General features: G+C 41.5%; 1 protein-coding gene across 1 annotated transcript; it reads left to right on the forward strand.

Annotated features, from left to right (window-relative positions):
• The first annotated feature begins 5,877 nt into the window (after positions 1 to 5,877).
• Positions 5,878 to 18,461, forward strand: LOC129344876 (arylacetamide deacetylase-like 3). The gene is made up of 4 exons (XM_055001788.1): positions 5,878 to 6,054; positions 13,209 to 13,425; positions 14,434 to 14,497; positions 17,436 to 18,461. Exons 1-4 carry the CDS (start codon positions 5,878 to 5,880, stop codon positions 18,208 to 18,210), a joined length of 1,233 nt encoding a protein of 410 aa, XP_054857763.1. The 3' UTR covers positions 18,211 to 18,461.
• Positions 18,462 to 20,394: the final 1,933 nt, after the last annotated feature.

Raw genomic sequence — 20,394 nt, forward strand, 5'->3', positions numbered from 1 at the left:
GAACAGACTCACATGTATTCCTCCCTGTTCTCTTGTGCTCCACTTGCGTAGTGATCAAGTGGAGCGCAAGTGAACAGGGAGGAATACACATGAGTCTGTTCACTTGCCGTTCAAGTGTCATTTGTCACTTGTAGCTTGGCTCTTGGTCTCTGGTTCTCAAATGAACACACACTGGGGATGTAACTACAGCCCAGGACTGAATGGTGGTCCTTTGTTGCCATCTCTGATGAGAGAGGACTCCTCAGTTTGTGTGGAATTGATTCATAACCATTATTTGGAGCTTCAGTTTTTTAGTGACTCATAGTGCCTGGCCTGATACAGAAAATTATTATATACTGATATGGTTATAGTTTTATGTCCATGTTAATATAATTTTGACCACGGAAGAAGGCCCTCAGGGCTGAAACGTATTTGATCTTTTCTTTATACGTGTTTGAAACCTTTATTGTGATTCTCTGTTATTGGACATGCAAATTCTTGTTCCTGTTTACAATGATCGGAGTTTTTAACGGTACCCTACATATGCCGTTTTTATTTTAAGATTCTGTGCACTGTATAATAAACAATTCCATTATATTTTATTTTCTTGTTGCTCAACCTTTGGGATCCTGACCCAACAACTATGATGTTCAGAAGTATTGTATTTCAGAACATCAGAGTTCTGTCAGAGACTGGGTAGACCAATCCTGTTCTTTCTTTTGCTGTCACTCACTATGGTTGTCAGTTCTGAGAAGGGAAATTTCTGGAGATTTGGGGCTGGAGTCTGGGGAAGATAGAGTTTGGGAGGAAGCTGTCACTGAAGATCAGTTGTAATTCCTGGAGAACTCTGTCACTCATACATAGTCATCCCATTTCTCTTTCTGCCCTTGTAGTTTATTTATTACTATTTATTTACTTCATTTAAACCCTGGCTTTCTCCCCAATGGTGACTGAAACCGGTTTTGACACCTCTTACCACACATGCCCAATTGTCTATACAAATTTACCCTGAAATTTGGCAAACACATGCCTTGTCTCATATAACAATGTGTGCTTATATACTGCTGTTCTAGATAGATTAATGCTCTACTCAGAGTGGTGAACAAATCGGTGTTGTTATTATCCCCACATTCCAGCTGGGGAGCTGGAGCCGAGAGAAGTGGCTGACCCAATGCCACCTGCTGAGCTCATGGCAGTAGTGGGAGTCAAACCACTAGAGTGTTGATTCCCAACCCAACCACTTAACTACTATGCTACAGCAGCAGCTCCATTGTAGGCTATGGTGTAACGCGCTCACTTTTGTATATATTGTATCTATCAAGTGATAGAGTTTACTGAGTGGTATCTATTAAATGGTATTGGTGTGGCTCTGTGTATAATTTCAGTACAGTGATTCTGTTTGCTCCGGGCCATTGATTTCAGTGATGAGATACAGCTAATTAATTTTTCTCTTCCTCACCTTCTTGCCCCCAGGCAGATAACTGATTTAGCCTGGCTGGAGAATGGGGAAATTAAGAGTGGAAATACAAATTGCGAATTACCAGAGGATGCTCAAGTGCAGAATTTTATGTGTGGTCCTCAAGTCACGTGCAGACTGTTTTTGCTTGGCACATGTGAATGTCGCTTGCACAGGAGCTCCCTTTGTGTGACTGCATCTGCAAGTGATTCTGGAGGGCAGAGCATCAATTCAGCTCTGTTTCCTCTGCAAGAACAAGTACTGTAGGCTCCTTTGACTTGCCCATTTGCATTTCTTTAAGGTGTGAGAAAGTATCAAGATCTGCATTTCAATGAATAGAGGACAGAGGTGGGGGAAACTGGGATACTTTTAGCAGTTGAGGAGGAACTGATATCAAATGTGTGAATGTATTCATGCGGAGCAATTGAAGTGTGACTGTGTGAGCTAGTGTCTGGAAAGTTGGAGGGGGGGCACATGAAATGAGGTTCACTTGAGCACTTAGTAATGTGTATTTCACCCAGAATCATCACCTAATAAGTGAGGAATATATACTGGGGTTCTGTTTGAATTTCTGATCAAAGTCATGCCAGCATTTACTCCAATTAACATGAGGTCCCAAAACCCACCCAAATCGGGAAGGTCCTATTGGCTGAAGGAATGCTACACTTTGTTGGTGAATCAATCGGGGTTTTGTTTGTCTATTCTCTAGTTATAATCTTTTAACATATTATTGTATTACTCTGATGTCAAATATAGTTCTAGAAAAGATTATCGGCATATCTGGGTTTTTTTCCAACTGAGAAAACAATGTTATTTATACAGCTGGGGGTCCCACTGCAATGACCACTGAGCTTCTGTGTTCTTTTAAGATCTTAAAAAGACTTTCCCCCTAAAACCCTAAGAAGATGAAGAATATGCCATCAAGTTACAACAACAACATTTGATTTATATACTCTCCTTCAGGACAACTTAAAGCCACACTCAGAGTGGGTTACAAAGTATGTTATTATTATCCCCCACAAAAATCAACCTGTGAGAGAAGTGGGGTTGTGAGATCTCTGAGAGAGCTGTGACTGATCCCATGTCACCCAGCTCGCTTCAAGCAGAGGACTGGGGAATCAAAACCTGTTCTCCAGATTAGAGTCTTGCTGCTTTTACACCAATACACCAAACTGGCTCTCCAAATGACTCACAGTGATCCCAGTCACAAGCTATTAAAGGCATGAGATGAGTAGAGGTGGTTTGCCATTACCTTCCTGTGCATAGCTACCTTAGTCTTCCTTGGTGATCTCTCATCCAAATACTACCCAGAGCCAACCATGCTTTGCTTCCAAGTTCTGACCGGCTTGGCCTAAAATGGGCAATTTGCTCCAAAACCCTAATTAAACTTAAAATTTTACCCAGCTGACGACTAAGGTTTTTAACTGGTTGTGTTTGGCCACTAGGTGGAGTTCAACACTCTCAAATAGGAGATTATGGGAGAACAATTCTCTGCAGGTCTGCTACTCAGAAATAAGTCTAATTTTATTAGCTACCTGGGAAATGGGTCTCCCTCCCTGCCAATCCAGTAGGTGGAGACCCCTCCCCTCCAAACAGGGCCATTTCCACACAGCTTATCTTATTCTGCAAAATAGCGAAATCTCGTACGAAATCTCGTGAGAAGATGCTGTTATCACGCGAGAAGACACTGTTATTGCGCGAAAAGACGCGATAACAGCGTCTTCTCACTAGATTTCGTGCGAGATTTCGCTATTTTGCAGAATAAGGTGAGCCGTGTGGAAACAGCCCAGGTTTGGAAACATTTGGAAGGTTGCAATTCGCAAGACAGTTCCCTGGGAGTAGGCACTATCAAATAATATGGGACTTACCTCTGAGTAGACCAGTTTAAGATTGCTTCCATAGTCTTTCAGGGCTCTCTCATTTCCTGAGTTAATTGGCAAATGTGCAATTCCTCCCTTTCAAAAACAATCCTGCCTGCCCCCAGAGCAAAAGCAGACTGGGGTGGGGGGAGAAATTCAACCAATCATTTTATCTGCCTGCCTGTCAGCACTTGGGCATAGGAGAAGATTGGCAGTGAGAACATTGCACTTTCAGCAGAATGCTGAGAATCCAAAGGAGGCATGTGGATTCACCCCTCATTGTGGGAGCAAAGCGTAAGGAAAGATGACTCCAACAAGCCATGGCGGAATGCAAAGGCGATAAGTTATCGGGACTATAGAAAAAGAAAAAAGTGAACATGAAGTAGTACTCTGCTACTTGGGAAGGCCCCCTTGCTCTGCCCTCTGACACTTGCCTTCTATGAGCTAAGCTACAAGTGACGCCTGACACAGGTTGGACACTTGTCAGCTTCCCTCAAGTTTTGATGGGAAATGTAGGCATCCTGGTCTTGCAGCTGTTATGGAGAGCCAAGCTGTAAAACCAGGACACCTACATTTCCCATCAAAACTTGAGGGAAGCTGACAAGTGTCCAACCTGCGTAAGGCATCACTTGTAGCTTGGCTCTATGAGTCCATTGTGTGTGTGTGTGTTAATGTGCTTAAGGAAAAACTCAGTGGATCAATGGTTTAGATTAGGATAGGGATTAATGGTTGAAGCTGTTTGTGGTTAAATACGGAAACTGCTGCCCCAGAGCCTCCTTTATCCACCTCCCTGAAAAGAACAGTGTCCTGTACTGGATGACTCTGGTTAGCCCTGATTTAAATACAGGCATGCACTTAAGAAGCCTTGAGCATCTAGTTAGCTTTCCTGTAGCAAATCATTTACCTCCTGGCTAGAGGTACACTACCGATAACATTTTAGGTTTGTTACCGGGTATTGTACACAAGTAATACTGTCATGGGGCAGTCAGGGCTCAGTGAAGAGGACTCCTCGGGAGAAGAGGAACTCCATGTAGCCATCCAGGACTCAAAAGAAAAGGAGCTGTTGGCTGATCCGCGTTCACAGCTGTCAGTTGAAGCGGAGCCACCAACACCTCATTGCCTCAAGACAACAGATGCAGCTCAGACAGTTGTTTCCAGCTGCAAGAGACAAAGGGTGGAGCTACAGGAGAGATGACGCAATGCACATCTCCTGACCCGATGCTAGCTGCTTGCTGATGACAGCAGTGAGTAGCTGCAGGATCATGCCCAAGCTGCTGGCTGCTAACACAGCCTTTCAAGCACAGGGCTATAAAACCAGTCACGAGGGATTATTGGGCATGGAACAACACGTTGGAATCCAGCTACTGCTGTGACCACCACACCGATCCTTGCCTTGTTCCTGTGACCTTTGGACCATGCCCTGTCTCTGCCTGTGAACTTGCCGATAACCAACCTTTGGACCTCCTGACCTTGCTCTTTGGACTGCCCTCTGACTGAACCATAGACAACTCCTGACTCTGCACTGACCTTGGAATGAACTTTGACCATGCTACAGGATTAGCCCATGACAAATACAGCTATGGAGTCTCTACTTCCTTTTTATTCTATTATTATGACAGCTTGCCTACTTAGTATTCTTAATAACAATTCAATCAACAGAAAATCAAACTATCCGTTATAATAACATAGATCATTAAAAGAGAGCAAGTACATGAGTCCAAAAAAGTATCTTACCCAAAGATATGAAGGTCACATGCAAGGAGTCCCTCCAAAGAAGAAGCTTGCTATTAATTTAGCTTGTCATATTTATAGAATTTCAGAACCTTTTCTTAACAATAGCAGCTTCAGAGACTCAAATTCCTCACTAACTTATTATCCTTATGTTATACCAAACAAGATTACCCACGTTTGAAACATCTTCTTGAAACATATAACAATAGATAGTTCATTCTTGATACCTTTTGAATTAACAAAGCATATGTAGAATTAGTGATTACAAGTTTCTCATACATCTGAATACTTTTCGGTCCTCTAACAATGTAACTATACTCCAATAATGTTGCCAACCTCTATGAAGTTATACTTTCCTGCCATTCTCTGATGCTCGCTGCATGTGAGCCTTGACACATTGTATGCATTAGTATCAGATGGCTCTTCTAAGCTACACTAGAGATGGGCACGAACTCAAATATGAACCAAAAAACCCCATGAACCAGCCCGGTTCGTGGTTCGTGAACCAGTGGTTCATGGAAGCTTCTTGTTTCTGAATTTCTGGGACTAACTTAGATTCTGGAGGTAATCCTTAATTGATAACTAGGTCATCTGGTGCACGAGAGGAATCTCTATCAGAACCTGCAATAGAAGTTGCACAACTGTCTGGATCAATTTAGCTTTGCTGTTTTCCTAATGCACAAGTACCTGTATAATTGCGTGTGACAGCCGGGCTGTTACTCCACAACTCACCTTGCAAGCTGAACTGTAAAGGGTTGAGGAAGCTAAGCAGATAGCTCCGTGGAGACAGTTGGAACTTGCAAGGCCTTTCTTTATATCTAGTCTGTGCTTGAGTCTCTTCAGGAGGGTAAAATGGAACCTCTTTATGCCCTCTTGCTTGTGGCTGGAGGAGTCCCGATAACTATTCTGCTATTGTCGTTTTTGGCGGCAATTTATTATGATGTCTCCTGGACCAGGATTCCCCCTGAGTTTGATCATCCACTAAAGCTTCGAATAATCTTCTGGCTCTTTATTATGACATTCATTGCGGTGAGTCTACCATCGTCTGAAAGCCAAGGGTGTGGTTCTGTAGGAAAACTGAGGGGCGTGTGGTGGGAGGATGGAGTTTGGAAAAAAAACCCCACACATACATAAATATTCAAGCATTTTGAGCCTTTGTTTTTTTCCCCGCACACTTGACTTATTGCTGATTTTCTTAGCAGTCAGCCCCCAAGCAATGGAATTGGTTTGGGTATGGTTCTTCTGTACGTCTGTCCTTGCTTTGAATTTTTACAGTGGTGTTCTGAACATGCTGTAAATAATCAGGATTTTCAAGTGAAGATGTTGTTGTTGTCCTTGTTGGCATCAACAGTGACATCACAGCACCTTCCTTTTTATTTTTTGTGTGTGCTATATCGATATAAGGGCTGATTTTTTAAAAATAAAAAATGAACACACAGGAAATCCTAAAGGGGAGCAGACACATACCTAATTCCCCCCTGCCCAGGGTCTAAACCAGTGAGCTTCACCAGGGCTGACCTAGGTCATTTTGGTTTTGCTGGCATCTCCTGTATTTTCACATTTTTTAAAAAGAAATCATGATTTTCCTAGTGTTATATTGGCCAACTGTTGTAGCAATATTTGTAATAGATTCTCTGAATTCCCAGCATTCCTTTTTTAAAAGGTATGTCTGTAGTTCCTTCCCTTGTAGAGAACAGGAAAAAGGCATATTTCTGCAATGAGAAGGGCTACAGAGTTACTTTTTAAAAGAAATTAAAGCTGAGAATTCAGAAAATCTGCTGCATGTTTTGTGACCATAGTAGATAAATATAATGCTATGAAAATAGCGATAAAATATAATGAATAAAATATAATGAACAAAACCAGTGGGAGGAAGGGGGGAGTGGGTCAACGATGATGAAGTCCAGTTATTGAAAAGTGGGTTGGAGGTGGGCGAGAATGGGTGGGTGAGAACCGAAAGAAACATTACTCTCATGGTACAAAACCGACTCAAAATCAGGTTCTAGAAAAAGATCAGGGTAAAAGTGGTCTGAAAAGAACTGAGAAAAAACTGAGGAAATACCAAAAAAAAAAAGAAACGAAGCAAAAAATGTAGGCAAAAAATATGCATACAGAAATCAGAGGATACATCAAAAGAGTATGGGCCCAGAACTGACAGAAAAAAGCCACATGGAAAACCCCTTCATTGAACAAATGGTGGCAGGTTCTATTCCTTTCATTGGTGTTGCAATTAGAACATTGGGTTGGATTTAGCACGTTTCCTTGCGCTGAAGGACTTTCCCTCCCAGAGTACAATTCTGTAGTTCTTCTTGCCCACAGCAGCCTGAACACACACTCCCCTCCCCAGTTCTGTGCCTGGTTTCATCAGATGAAATGGATGTATACATAAGAGTTTATTTATTTAGTACAGCTTTATCCAACCCATACATGAGTCTGTCCTCCATCTTTTTACCCTTTCAAAAACCCTGAGGGGTAAGATAGGGTGAGATGACTCACAGAGAAGCAACCTAAGTGTGATTTTTGGCTGGATCTCCAAAGGGTTTTTTAAAAATGAATTGCAGGTGTGTAAGGCTATTTGTTTGATTGGAGCAGTGATGTTTTTGGAAGGGATGTTCAAACTTTGCTCCTTTTCCTGATCAAAACAGCTCCTCTCTTGGTTGGTTATTGCCCTGCAGGAGGGAAAAAATGTATAGAGAACAGACAACAATTTTGGTCAGGAATATGGAACAAGGGAAAATGGTCCTTTCTTCCAGCACGACTGCTTGGATTAAACTAGATAACAAGAAAAGTCAGAAAATGGGTTATTTCAATGTATTGGCAAGCTACTAAATAAAAATGTACTCCTCCACACATGGTGTCAGGAAGTCACAACAGGAAGACACCTCAAAGGATGTTGGCATGACACAACACAAAGACATCTCAGATTGGTACACATTGGTACACATGTACACATTGATACACATGTACCAATCATTAAGAAAGTATGAAAATGAGATATTGGGAAGGGGGGTGGGGCGATCTTAAGCAGATCTACTCAGAAGTAAGTCATATTTTGGTCAATGGGCATATTTTAGTCAATGGGCTTACTGTCAGGAAAGCACTTTAGAACTGCAGTCTATCTTTCTCAAAATGAGGGTGGGGAATAGAATGGTTAAAGTATTTCTGTTGTAGCCAGAAGGAGGGAAGGTGGCATGGTATAGCCTGATCTCTTCAGATCTTGGAAGCTAAGCATTGATGGGCGACCACCAAAGAAGACTGCCAAGAAAAGCAATGGTGACAGCACCACACATGGAGAGGTTTCCTACTGACCGAGATCCATTAATACCAGATAATCACATCAGCTGCAGTTTGGGAAACTTGGGTGGAGGAAGAGTGCCCTTTCGATTAGGTGTTTAATCCGATGGCTAAGAGTGCTTCTCTGAACATGAATCATCTTATCTTTGACTTACATCTTGAGCCTCATTAAGCAAATCGAATTTTTCGTTGCAAAATTTTCATCACCTCAACTTCTCCAGTCAAAGGCAAGGTGTTTTGGTGATCATGTATTTTTTTTAATTAAGGGTTTTATATAACAAAAGAACAAAACCTAAACATCTACACAGCTAACTCCCCTGGATCTAAAAATCTACAATTACACAAAAACTAATAATACAAACAGAAAATAACCAACCAACATACAGGAATAACAAAACATAAAAATAATACGCAGAAACAACATAAGCAAGAACAAACTATATAAACTTAAAAGGCTTCACTTTTTCTCCACAACAAATGTTGCTATCATTTTCAAATGTATGCTTACTCTAAGTAATGATTAAAAGCTCTCTTTTTTCTAACATCCAAATTCCTTAGTCAATCAATCCACAAATCATTAAATCATTATTATGTAAAAAATCATGTAAAAAATCATGTAAAAAATCATAGCAACAACATATGGAGGAGAGGGGAAAGATGAAAACCACTTTGGATCCCCATTGGGGGGAAAAGTTGGGGTATAAAGGAAGTAAAATAAAAAATAAAATAAAACCACCCAGTTTCCACAGCAGAGCAGAGATTTAAAGTGGGCTCTCCCAGATCTTCGTCTGACACTGCATTACTCTGGTTCTCTTCACTGGCAAAGCAATGTAAACAAGGAGTCAGTATGTCTCTCTTGCTATATCAAAGGCATTTACACAATGCCTGTGAAATAGGCACATAGATGAAATAAGAAGAATGGGATAAATAAAGAAATAAAAAGTGGCCAAGAACGGGAGAGGGAGAAACTATTTAAGGTTGCCAGCTCTGGGGGGGAAAATCTGCTTCACCCTTTTCTTGGTAATCGACTGAGATGAAAAGTCAACTCTACCAAGAATGGCCATTTCATTTCTTTTTCCTCCTTCATTGTTTGGAAACTTCTGATATTGTAAATCTTAGTCCTGCCTCTGTAAGACTGCAACAGAGAGCAGGACTCGTGATATGACCTTCCAAACACAATAATGCTCTTTGGAAAAATACCAGATTAAGTTGATTGCTCAAGTCAGGGATTGACCAAGGTAGATAGGTGAGTCCAAGCAGCCCACAGAATGTCCCAGCGGGAAATATTTGACAGTTTACTTCCACCCTTTCTCGAGGGTTCTTCACTCCTTCTATCACATCAATCCAATGAAGGAGGGTAGGTGGAGAGACTGGGGTGGGGATGGACTCAGGGGCTCATGTCTGCATCTTGAGTAGAATGAACATAAGAACATAAGAGAAGCCAAGTTGGATCAGGTCAATGGCCTATCCAGTCCAACAGTGGTCAAAAAACCAGGTGTCCTCAGGAGGTCTGCCAGTGGGGAAGGGACACTAGAAGCCCTCCCACTGATTGCCCCCCCCAAACACCAAGAATACAGAGCATCACTGCCCTAGACAGAGAGTTCCATCTATACCTTGTGGCTAATAGCCACTGATGGACCTCTGCTCCATACGTTTATCCAATCCCCTCTTGAAGCTGTCTATGCTTGAAGCTGCCACCACCTCCTGTGGCAGTGAATTCCATGTTTTAATCACTCTTTGGGTGAAGAATTTTATCCGTTCTAACCCGACTGCTCAGCAATTTCATTGAGTGCTCACGAGTTCTTGTATTGTGAGAAAGGGAGAAAAAGACTTCTTTCTCTACCTTCTCTATTCCATGCATAATCTTGTAAACCTCTATCATGTCACCCCTTAATTGTTGTTTCTCCAAGCTAAAGAGCCCCAAGCGCTTTAACCTTTTTTCATAGGGGAAGTGATCCATCCCTTTAATAATTCTAGTTGCCCTTTTCTGCACTTTTTCCAGTGCTATAGTATCTTTTTTGAGGTGTGGTGACCAGATTGTACACAGTATTCCAAACGAGGCCGTACCATTGATTTATACAGGGGCATTATAATACTATCTGATTTGTTTTCAGTTCCCTTCCTAATAATCCCCAGCACAGCACTGGCCTTTTTTATTGCCGTCACACACTGTATCGACATTTTCAGTGAGTTATCTACCACGATTCCAAGATCTCTCTCTTGGTCAGTCTCCACCAGTTTGGACCCCATCATTGTGTATTTATATTTGGGATTTTGGGCCCCAACGTGCATTACTTTGTGCTTGGCCACGTTGAACCTCATTTGCCACATTGATGCCCACTCACCCAGCCTCGACAGATCCCTTTGGAGTGCCTCACAATCCTCCCTGGTTCTCACCACCCTGAACAATTTAGTGTCATCCACAAACTTAGCCACTTCACAGCTTACTCCCAACTCCAAATCATTAATGAACAAGTTAAAAAGCACCGGACCCAATACTGAGCCCTGCAGTACCCCACTGGTTACCACCCTCCACTGTGAATATTGCCCATTTATACTCACTCTCTGTTTCCTATTCATTAGCCAGTTTTTGATCCACAAGAGGACTTGTCCTTTTACACCATGACTATTGAGGATCTAAACAGATATGCTGGATGGAGCTGGTATCAGGTTGCACCTCTGGCCTTCTGGGAAAAATAAAAGGCAATAGAAGCCTCCATAAAATCTAGTGTGTTGTCAAGTGATGGAACCCTCAAGCATAACATCTGGCAACACAGAGGGGATCAAACTTATTTAGATCACCTGATATAATTCTTGTTCAGATAGCCTGTTTGGACTTTTAAGGAAGCATGAGGAAAATGGGAAAGGAAAGCCTGGGCATGTGCCTGGCTCCATTTCAGCTAAAATACTGAGCTGCACTGCAAATTACCACCAGAGAAAGCCCACCTCAATAGGAAGGGGAGCCCCAATGACATCACTTCTGGTTGAAAACCGGAAGTGGTGAGGTCTTAGGGCCAAGCTAGAAGTGACGAATGACACTTGAACGGCAAGTGGATTGAGTGGAGTGCAAGTGAACAGGGAGAAATACACTTGCCGTTCAAGTGTCATTCGTCACTTCTAGCTTGGCCCTTAGTGTAGTTAAAATCAGCCCCAAACAAAGCATTTTCACACACAACCGCACATAGCACAACCCTAAGAATTAAGGTTCCCAGGTGCCAGCTAGTGGTAGACAAACTCTCAGCAGTTTGCCCCATTGCCAGCTGATCACTGGAGGGAGATTGCAAGCTGCCTGGTGATCGCCCGACACCAACAGGCAACCTGGGCAATGGTGTAGTGGGGTGCGATCCCGGTGGGGTGCAATGATACCACTTCCTAAAGTGATGTCATCGTGCTTTGTGCAGGAGTACTTCCTCCCTTCACAGGGGCCAATTTGGGCAGCAAATGGGCCGATTCCAGAAGTGATGTGCGCTGCTGCCTCGAGAAAGAGAATGTGATGCTGGTTGAGGTGGAAGTGGAATGTGGGAGAGCCCAAACTCAGCTCTTCTCAGAAAGGTCCTGCGCTTTTGTGCCCTCCTGCAACAGAGGGCTGCTGAGCGGATGCATAAGGGGGAGAAGGGAAAAGGCAGGGAGGCAGAACCTGAGCCCCCGTCCTGCTCTCTTGGGTGAGAGCCCGTGCTTGCCCTACCTTCCTTCCAGATGCTCAGATAACCAGCCAGGCAAATGACATTATCAGCAGCCAAAACTACCCACTGACCCGCCAAAATTCTTGCGCGCCCAGGTGCAGCAGTAGCTGGCATGGCTGCTCATCTTGTTTCCTTCCTCTGCTTCTCCTCCCCACTGCACAAAAATACAAGACATTTAAATGTCCAGTATTTTTTTGCAAAATAGTAAATGTTATTGTAGCATAAGCTTTCGAGAACCGCAGCTCTCTTCGTCCGATGCAAGATGCTACAATAAAATTGGTTGGTTTTAAAGGTGCTACTGGACTCTTTACTATTTTGCAACAACAGACTAACAAGACTAACTCCTCTGGATCAGCATTTTTTTTTGGAAGTTTTCCTAGACAGTCCAGGGCTGCTTCCACACACGTTGGATAATCCACTTTCAATACTCTTTAGTGAACATTTGAAACGGATTTTTCATGTGTGGAACAAAAAATCCACTTCAAAAAGATTATGAAAGTGCATTGAAAGTGCATTATTCAACGTCTGTGGAAATGGCCCAGGTAAAACTTGACACTCAGCAACCCTATGTCAGGAAGGGCTATAGTAAAATGTTATGAATTGTAAGATATTAATGTTTTTTAAAAAAACAAATATTGAAGATTGATTTTAGACAATGCATTAGGTGAAGAGTATAGAAGCAAAATTGGATAACCTTAATGACTGAAAGTGAATCTGAAGGTTTTTTTAATCTGAAGGGTTTTTTTTAAGGCAACAGTACAGTAGATTTTACTGTATTCATCTTCTTTTGTTTCTTGAAAAAAGGGGAAGATTTGTGAATTCAGTATTTTTTGGGGAAGTTTTCCTAGACAGTCCAGGTAAAAACTTGACACTTGGCAACCCTATGTCAGGGATATAGTAAAGTATTATGTATTGCAGGATTTTAATTTTGTGATAAACAAATATTGAAGACTGATTTTATACGATGCATTGGGTGAAGAGTTCCTATGTCAGGAAGGGATAAAGTACAGTGTTATGAACCGTAGGATATTAATGTTTTAATAAGCAAATACTGAAAATTGATTTCAGACAATGCGTTAGGTAAAGAGTCCATAGAAGCAAAATTAGATAACCTTAGTGATTGACAGTGAATTTGAAAGTTTTTTTTTTAAGGCAACATTACAGTAGACTTTACAGTATTCATTTTCTTTTGTTTCTTGAACCAAGGGGAAGACTTGTGAATTCTTGGGCATCTGCAAGCAGGTTGAGTTCATCCGCTTCATAATCCGTTTCAGAAAGGTCAAATTGGATCCACGTCTGTTTTCGAAAGACCTGCTTTTCAATGGGGTGCCTGTCCGAGTTTACCAGCCTAAAGCGCCCTCTCCTGGTCGGAGGAAAGGATTGCTGCTCTTTCATGGGGGAGCAGGCCAGATTGGAAGCATTGGTAAGAAATCAAAAGAGGTTCATACAGTTGTATGTGGTGGACATAATTTGAAATTGATGGGATTTGAGTCAAGCACATGTTTGACAGATTATTTCAGGTTTATGAGAGAATAAGGAATTGCAAATGGGGTTGCGGATCTCCAAGTTGGAGATCTCCTGGAATTACAAGTGATGTCCAGAGGACAGGGATCAGTTCCCCTGGACAAAATGGCTGCTTTGGAGGATGGACTCTATGGCATTATATCCAACAGAGGTCCCTCCCCCCAAATCCCTCCCTCCCTAGGCTCCATCCACTGTACCTCCAGGAACTTTCCAATTAAAAAAAGAAAGAAAAACACACCCCTAGTAAAACCAGGTCTTTATTTTAACAAACACAGTCCTTTGTGGAATGCTTTACTAATCAGAGACTCAAATTAAGCTATTTTTTTGGGCTACATTTTAAAAGTATCTATAGTCCTGCTTATTAAAGGCGGGCACGAACTGAAATACAAACCAAAGTTTGTCACGAATCCGGCAGTTTGTAGTTCGCAAACCAGTGGTTTGTCAGAGCCCATTTCTGATGAACCACCATGAACTTTATGACGGTTTGTTTGGTTCGTTTTTTGGTTTGTCACCTCAGACAGCCTGGCACCGATCGATCAGTTTCCTAGGCAACAGGGGTGACGAGCTTTCTGCAGACCTTCTGCTGTTCCAGAAGTAATGTTTTCACTACCAGAAGTGATGTTTTCATGAACCAAACAAACTGGTTCGTGATCGTTTGTGAAAGTTCATGGTTCATGAAAAGCGACAAACCACGAACCATGTGGTTCGGAATATTCCCAGTTTGTTCCCACCTCTATTCTTTATGCTTAATTTCTTGCACTTGACAGCTGAAGGCCTTGACCCTACAATTCTAAGAAAATAACAAGCCTTTTTAAAAAGATTGTAATTTTTTTCTTTGAAAATCCTTGTGCAGTTAGGGGTGCTCTCCAATTTCTTGTTCCAAAATTCTTCAATTTTTTACCCCCAGATTTATATCAAGACATTAGCAATAAAATTGCCACGGCTGCTGATACAGTGGTTGTATCTGTTGGGTAAGTGAACTCAGCTAAATATTGTTGAACACACACTCACATACACAGTGTTTTTTAGCGTCAGTTCCTTGCTAGATTTGTGGATGGATTTGTTTTGCCCAAAGAAAGGGAGATGTGAAAGCTCTCCACATTATACCTGCTGCTCTGTGGATATAACGTGCTCTTCTGGGAACACACGTATCAAACGGGCTGTCATATGTATAGTCAGATATAACCATTGTGCATCAGAAAAGTCAGAACTGGAAGAGGCGGAATGCAACTGCCCAATCTGAGACTTTATCATGATGCAATCTGCCTAGTTTGGTTGAAAGAATGGATGACATTAAAGAACAAGAAATTATTAGCCCTAGAGGGATATAAAAAAATATTTGGATGGCACGCATATTTATGGCATGACAAAGTAAAGGTCAACTCGATGTTCCTGCATCACTTTGTTCGGAGAAGTCTATACATAATCTGGAAGAAGTACAGAATTTATCTACAAGAAGGAACCCCTTTGTGGGTGGTTCCATATGAGGTGATAGACCCGAGAGCTGTTGATAATGAACAACAATGTTTAACGTATAAAGAAATAACTAAAACTGAAGCATCCAAACTTAGAATAAAGACACAAGAGGAACTATCACCTAACTACGATTGGTTCCAGTATAGACAGATCAGAGACTTATATAATTCGGACTCTGTAAAGGGAGGTATACGAATAGAGAATTCGGAACTAGAGCAGACCCTTCTTAAAGAAGATAAGAAAAGAATATCCAAGGTATACCAAGTACTGTTGAAGTGGTATACCGAGGATGAGATAGTTAAAACACAAATGGTGAAATGGGCTATAAACTTTAATAAAGAAATAACAATGGAGGCATGGGAATACTTGTGGAAAACTACAATGAAGACAACGACATGTATTAATATCAAAGAGAACATTCATAAAATGATCTATCGTTGGTACATGACACCAAAGAAGATTGCGCTAGGGAATTTGAATACTTCTAATAAATGCTGGAAATGTAAGAAGCATGAGGGCTCCCTCTATCATATGTGGTGGTCGTGTGAGGTAGCCAGGCAGTACTGGGGGGAAATAATAAGAGAAATGAGTGAAATTTTACAATTTCAAATTAATAAGAACCCAGAACTCCTGCTACTGAACTTGGGAATGGAGGGAATTCCAGCCCAACACAGGACGTTGATATTTTATATGACAGCAGCAGCTAGACTTTTGTATGCGCAAAAATGGAAAGTACAAGAAGTGCCAACTATTGAAGATTGGACTTACAAATTGCTGTATATGGCTGAAATGGACAAGATGACAAGAAAATTGAGAGATCTGGACTCAGGGCAGTTCAACACAGATTGGGAGAAGCTGAAACAATACCTGGAGAAGAAATGGGAGGTGGGAGGAAAACTGTGGCAGTTTGAGAACTACTGAAGTATTGAAGTAGAGGGGGGAGACTTTACCGGGGGGAGAAGAGATAAATGTGAATTAATAAGCAGTCAGATTAATAGATTGACATATATATAGATATATATAGGTTAACAAACAGAACATAGAGAAAATAATTAATTATAAGGACTAAATATAAGGAGCGATTAACTAACAATATTTTCTTTTTTTTCTGACAAGTTTTGTACCAAACTGAATGTCTGAAGATATAGATGGGTCAAATTGATTGACTACGTGAGGAGAGATATATAGAACTATTATAAAAAGATAGAATGAGTAATATATATAGAGAATAAGTCAAATTGTTTGATATAAACGAATGTATGATCTATATGGTTTATGATATATAGAAATACCTGAAATTGAAAAATTGGGATAAATTGTTTATCTAAGATAGAAACAAAGGCTTACAGTTTGGGCATATAATGTTAAAAATAGTTAAGGATGTACTGCTTAGAATAATGGAGAATATATATTTGTTTTAGATAGAGGAAGCTAATAAAAGTAAGGGAAAGGGGACAAAGGGTTGGAAAGCTGTTGGAAGTCAACAAAAAGGGGGGGGAAAGGGAGGGGGTTAGAGATGAAAAAATTGGGGAAAATTGAATGTAAATGTGGAAATAATGGATTCTAACCCAATAAAAATTTTTCAAAAAAAAAAAAAAAAAAAAAAAAGAAAAGTCAGAACTGGCAAGCCAAGATTTGAGATTTTGGTTTGATGGGAAAGCCCATCCTGAGTCCAACTAAGGAACAGAGACCAGCAGACAATGGTTGGTTCCGCACACGTTGGATAATGCACTTTCAATGCACTTTATCAATAGTTTGAGGTGGATTTTTTGTTCCGCACACAAAAAAATCCATTCCAAATGTTCTATAAAGAGGATTGGAAGTGCATTATCCAATGTGTGCGGAATCACTCAATGTTGTCCCTGGGAGAAGTAAGCACCAGGGGTTATGTTCAAGTTCCACTGTGCTATTCCACACAGCTGGATGAGGCCCACATTTGCACAAAAAGTTACATTTCATAACTTAAAAATTCCAGCCAGTTTGCAATTCCAAGTGAAGAGAATGGAAGTGCGTTAACTGGAAGTCAAACTGCACTGCTCAGATGTCTCCCACCGTGTCCCCTATTAGATTTTGGTTCCACTTATTCCCCCAGGTGCCACAGGTGCCATAAATAGTCCCCACTATCCATTTTATACATACAACAGCCCTGTGAGGTGGTTTAAGCTGAGTGAGTGTAGTTGACCCAAAGGGTTGACCTATGGGACTTCATGTAGACTAGGGATTTCAATGAACTTGCATTTCCTCAATCATATTCTAACAGTGCAGCCTATACACTTCCACTCTCCCCTCTCCCTTGTCTGTCTGCCCATCCACCTATTCATCTGTTTGTGCATTCATCAGATTTCCAGTTAACACTTATCCATCAGTTCAACCACACAATTCGAATAGGAATCTATTAATCTAATGCTCTGCTTATTTTTCATGGATTTCTAGCTATGGCTTATCTCCTGAGCATCCTTATCCTGCTCAGTACAAAGACTGCCTTACAGCCACTATACACTTCCTACAAAATGCGGAGGTCTATGGGGTGGATCCTTCCCAAGTTGTCATCTGCGGGGACAGTGCAGGAGGTAATTTTGCAACCGTCGTAGCCCAAAAACTGACGGAGAGACCCGATCTTCCCAAGCTACGGGCTCAAATTCTGATCTATGCTGGTGTCCAAGCGATGGACTTCAACCTACCTTCTTATGTGCAGAACTCTGCCATGCCACTCTTGTCCCGGGAAAATACAGTTTATTTTGGCCTGCAGTATTTCATAAAGGATCTGTCTCTGCAAGGTGAGGTCCTGAAGGGTTCTCATGTGCCCGATGATTTCAGGCTGAAATATGGAAAGCGAGTTAGTGTTGATAACCTTCCCGAGAGATTTAAGCGCCAGGGCCACGGACAAGTGCCACTTGCTCCTTACAAGCCTGAAGTGTACAAACAGGTTCCAGAGCTGTTACAAGTCACCTTTTCCTCAATTTTTGCTGAAGACCATATCATTAAACAGCTCCCTGAAACGTTCATTGGAACCTGCGAGTACGACGTATTTCGAGATGACAACCTGTTGTACAAGAAGCGGCTGGAGGACTGCGGGGTGAAAGTCAGTTGGTTCCATGCTGAACAAGGGTTTCATGGGGTGCTGAATTTTACTGACTTTAGATTTTTATCCTTTCCTGCTGGGGTTGAAATGCTGGACCAAATTGTAGCCTTTGTCAAAGGTTTATGAGAGATTTCCTTGTCACGGTTTGTGACAGCCACAACAGGCAACAGTCCATGCTGGGCCTCACACACAGAGGCGATCATATCAACGTTCACAAACACTTCACAAATGTGTAATGATTGTATCTTTTTTCTTTTAAGGCAATATCTCTGGTAGCATCAGGATTTAATCTAGGATTTTTTTTAAAAAAAACTTGCAGGTTAAGAAGAGCACTTCAAAAATCCTGAAAATTTTCAGCCATGGCTTAACATCTGTGCCATAGATGAAGGAAACATTGCAGGGGCTTGCTTACTTGAAAACATGGTTTTATGCATTTGTGTTTTGCCCTGGTCTTCAAGGTAGATGGCTTGGGCTTGGTAGATGTGTCTGGTCAGAAATTCCACAGTTGCCTCTCCCACAAAGCTCGGACAAGACCTTTCTAATTAAGCCATTACTGAGAGATAATATTAGCCTCTTATAAAAGAATTCAAAGAGAAGTATTGTCTTAAAGTCTAACAGATTCATTGTTGCATCAGATCCCTGGCTGGTCTTCTTTGGCAGATGCTTGACATGAAACCTGAGTTAGCAGATACACACATAGGGATATAGAGGCAGGAAACTGTGGGGTTAAAATGCAAGAGGTAACATTTGTGGTGTTTCTATGTTAAACTCAAATGTGTAAGATAAACACACGGACCATTCACAACAGTGGTTTCTGTTAAAACAATGGTTGATACACTTAAGGCTCATATTCAGTTCTAATTTCAGCAAATAATTTTTGTGCTACTATAAATCTGTTATGATTTTTTGTTTGTTTATAAGGAAAGAGGGGAATTACAACCATTACCATGTATTCTGTCATGGAGCTATGACACCTAGCCCTGAATTAATATGCCTTATACATAGAATCATAGAATCCTAGGGTTGGAAGAGGTCTTACAGGCCATCTAGTCTGACCCCCTGCCCAATGCAGGAATAGCCTAAAGCATCCCAGGCAAGTATTTGTCCAGCCGCTCCTTGAAGACTACCAATGAGGGGGAACCCACCACCTCCCTAGGCAGCCAATTCCACCGCTGAACTACTCTTAACTTGAAGTTTTTCCTAATGTCCTTTTGTGGCTTGTTTCCTAATGTCCTGGCAGTATATCCAACATAATTTTTTTAAAAGAAGAAAATTATATCCTAGACAGCTGAAGATTATTTTCCATGGGGGTGGGGGGAATTATATCTTGCTTGGGATAACAAAATATCTTGAAACTTCACCTCCCTCCCCCTATCCTCAGTAGGGGAAGGACTTGTTGGGAAATTGCTGGAAAAGAAAGATTCAGCGTAATCTAGACCCACAGAGATTACTAGGTAGTCTATCAAATTGTGTGAGATCAATGAGCTGTATCTGAGAGCCAAACTACAAGTGACGTCTTACACAGGTTGGACACTAGTTGGCTTCCCTCAAGTTTTGATGGGAAATGTAGGCATCCTGGTCTTGCAGCTGTAATGGAGAGCCAAGCTGTAAAACCAGGGCGCCTACATTTCCCATCAAAACTTGAGGGAAGCCGACTAGTGTCCAACCTGTGTAAGACGTCACTTGTAGTTTGGCTCTGAGTTCATAGGAGTTGATTCAAGGAATGGAGAACACCACTTTTGTTATCCCACCGACCACCATTTACGTGATTATAAGAAATCTGCCGGACCACTTTCTTTGTTTGAAGACATAAGAATGGAGCCTGCATTTATTATTTTTTTGTGACCAGCTTTTCCTCGTGGGAAAAAGAGTGTTGGGAAGATCTTTAGATTAGGGGTTATGTTGAGGGGCTAGGAGAGTGGTTCAAATTTTTAGGAGCTTCACTCTTGGTAAGGGAAAACTTATATTTTCATTAAAAGCCTTGAGCGTGTTGTTGAGTATGTCAAGCTGGTTAGAAATACCATTTAGCCCTTGGAAGATGGCTATTACCATTTCCCTTGTAAGCAGGCAGTGGTCCCCTATGAACTTCATCAAGAAGTCTTTTTTGTGATTGTAATTGTATGTCAAGTTCCTCAGCCCCAGGAGGCAGCCGTTCCTTATCATTGCCTGGGAAGGTGACTCTTTTGTTACTTCTATTATATTTGAAAGTTTATCCCTATTCACCCCACCTCATGGAAAGTTTCTGGGTCTAACTGTAATAGGGACTTCTCAGCATTCTTCTCCTCTGTGCTCAGGACTCCAAATGAGTTA

Source organism: Eublepharis macularius, chromosome 17 (assembly GCF_028583425.1).
Source record: "Eublepharis macularius isolate TG4126 chromosome 17, MPM_Emac_v1.0, whole genome shotgun sequence".
Lineage (NCBI taxonomy): Eukaryota > Metazoa > Chordata > Lepidosauria > Squamata > Eublepharidae > Eublepharis > Eublepharis macularius.

Excerpts from the sequence above, each read along its gene's own strand:
- LOC129344876 (XM_055001788.1), top strand. The coding sequence starts at position 5,878 with ATGGAACCTCTTTATGCCCTCTTGCTTGTGGCTGGAGGAGTCCCGATA. Across the intron at positions 6,055-13,208 it reads TTATTATGACATTCATTGCG|GGGAAGACTTGTGAATTCTT; the intron begins GTGAGTCTACCA and ends TCTTGAACCAAG. Across the intron at positions 13,426-14,433 it reads AGGCCAGATTGGAAGCATTG|ATTTATATCAAGACATTAGC; the intron begins GTAAGAAATCAA and ends TTTTACCCCCAG.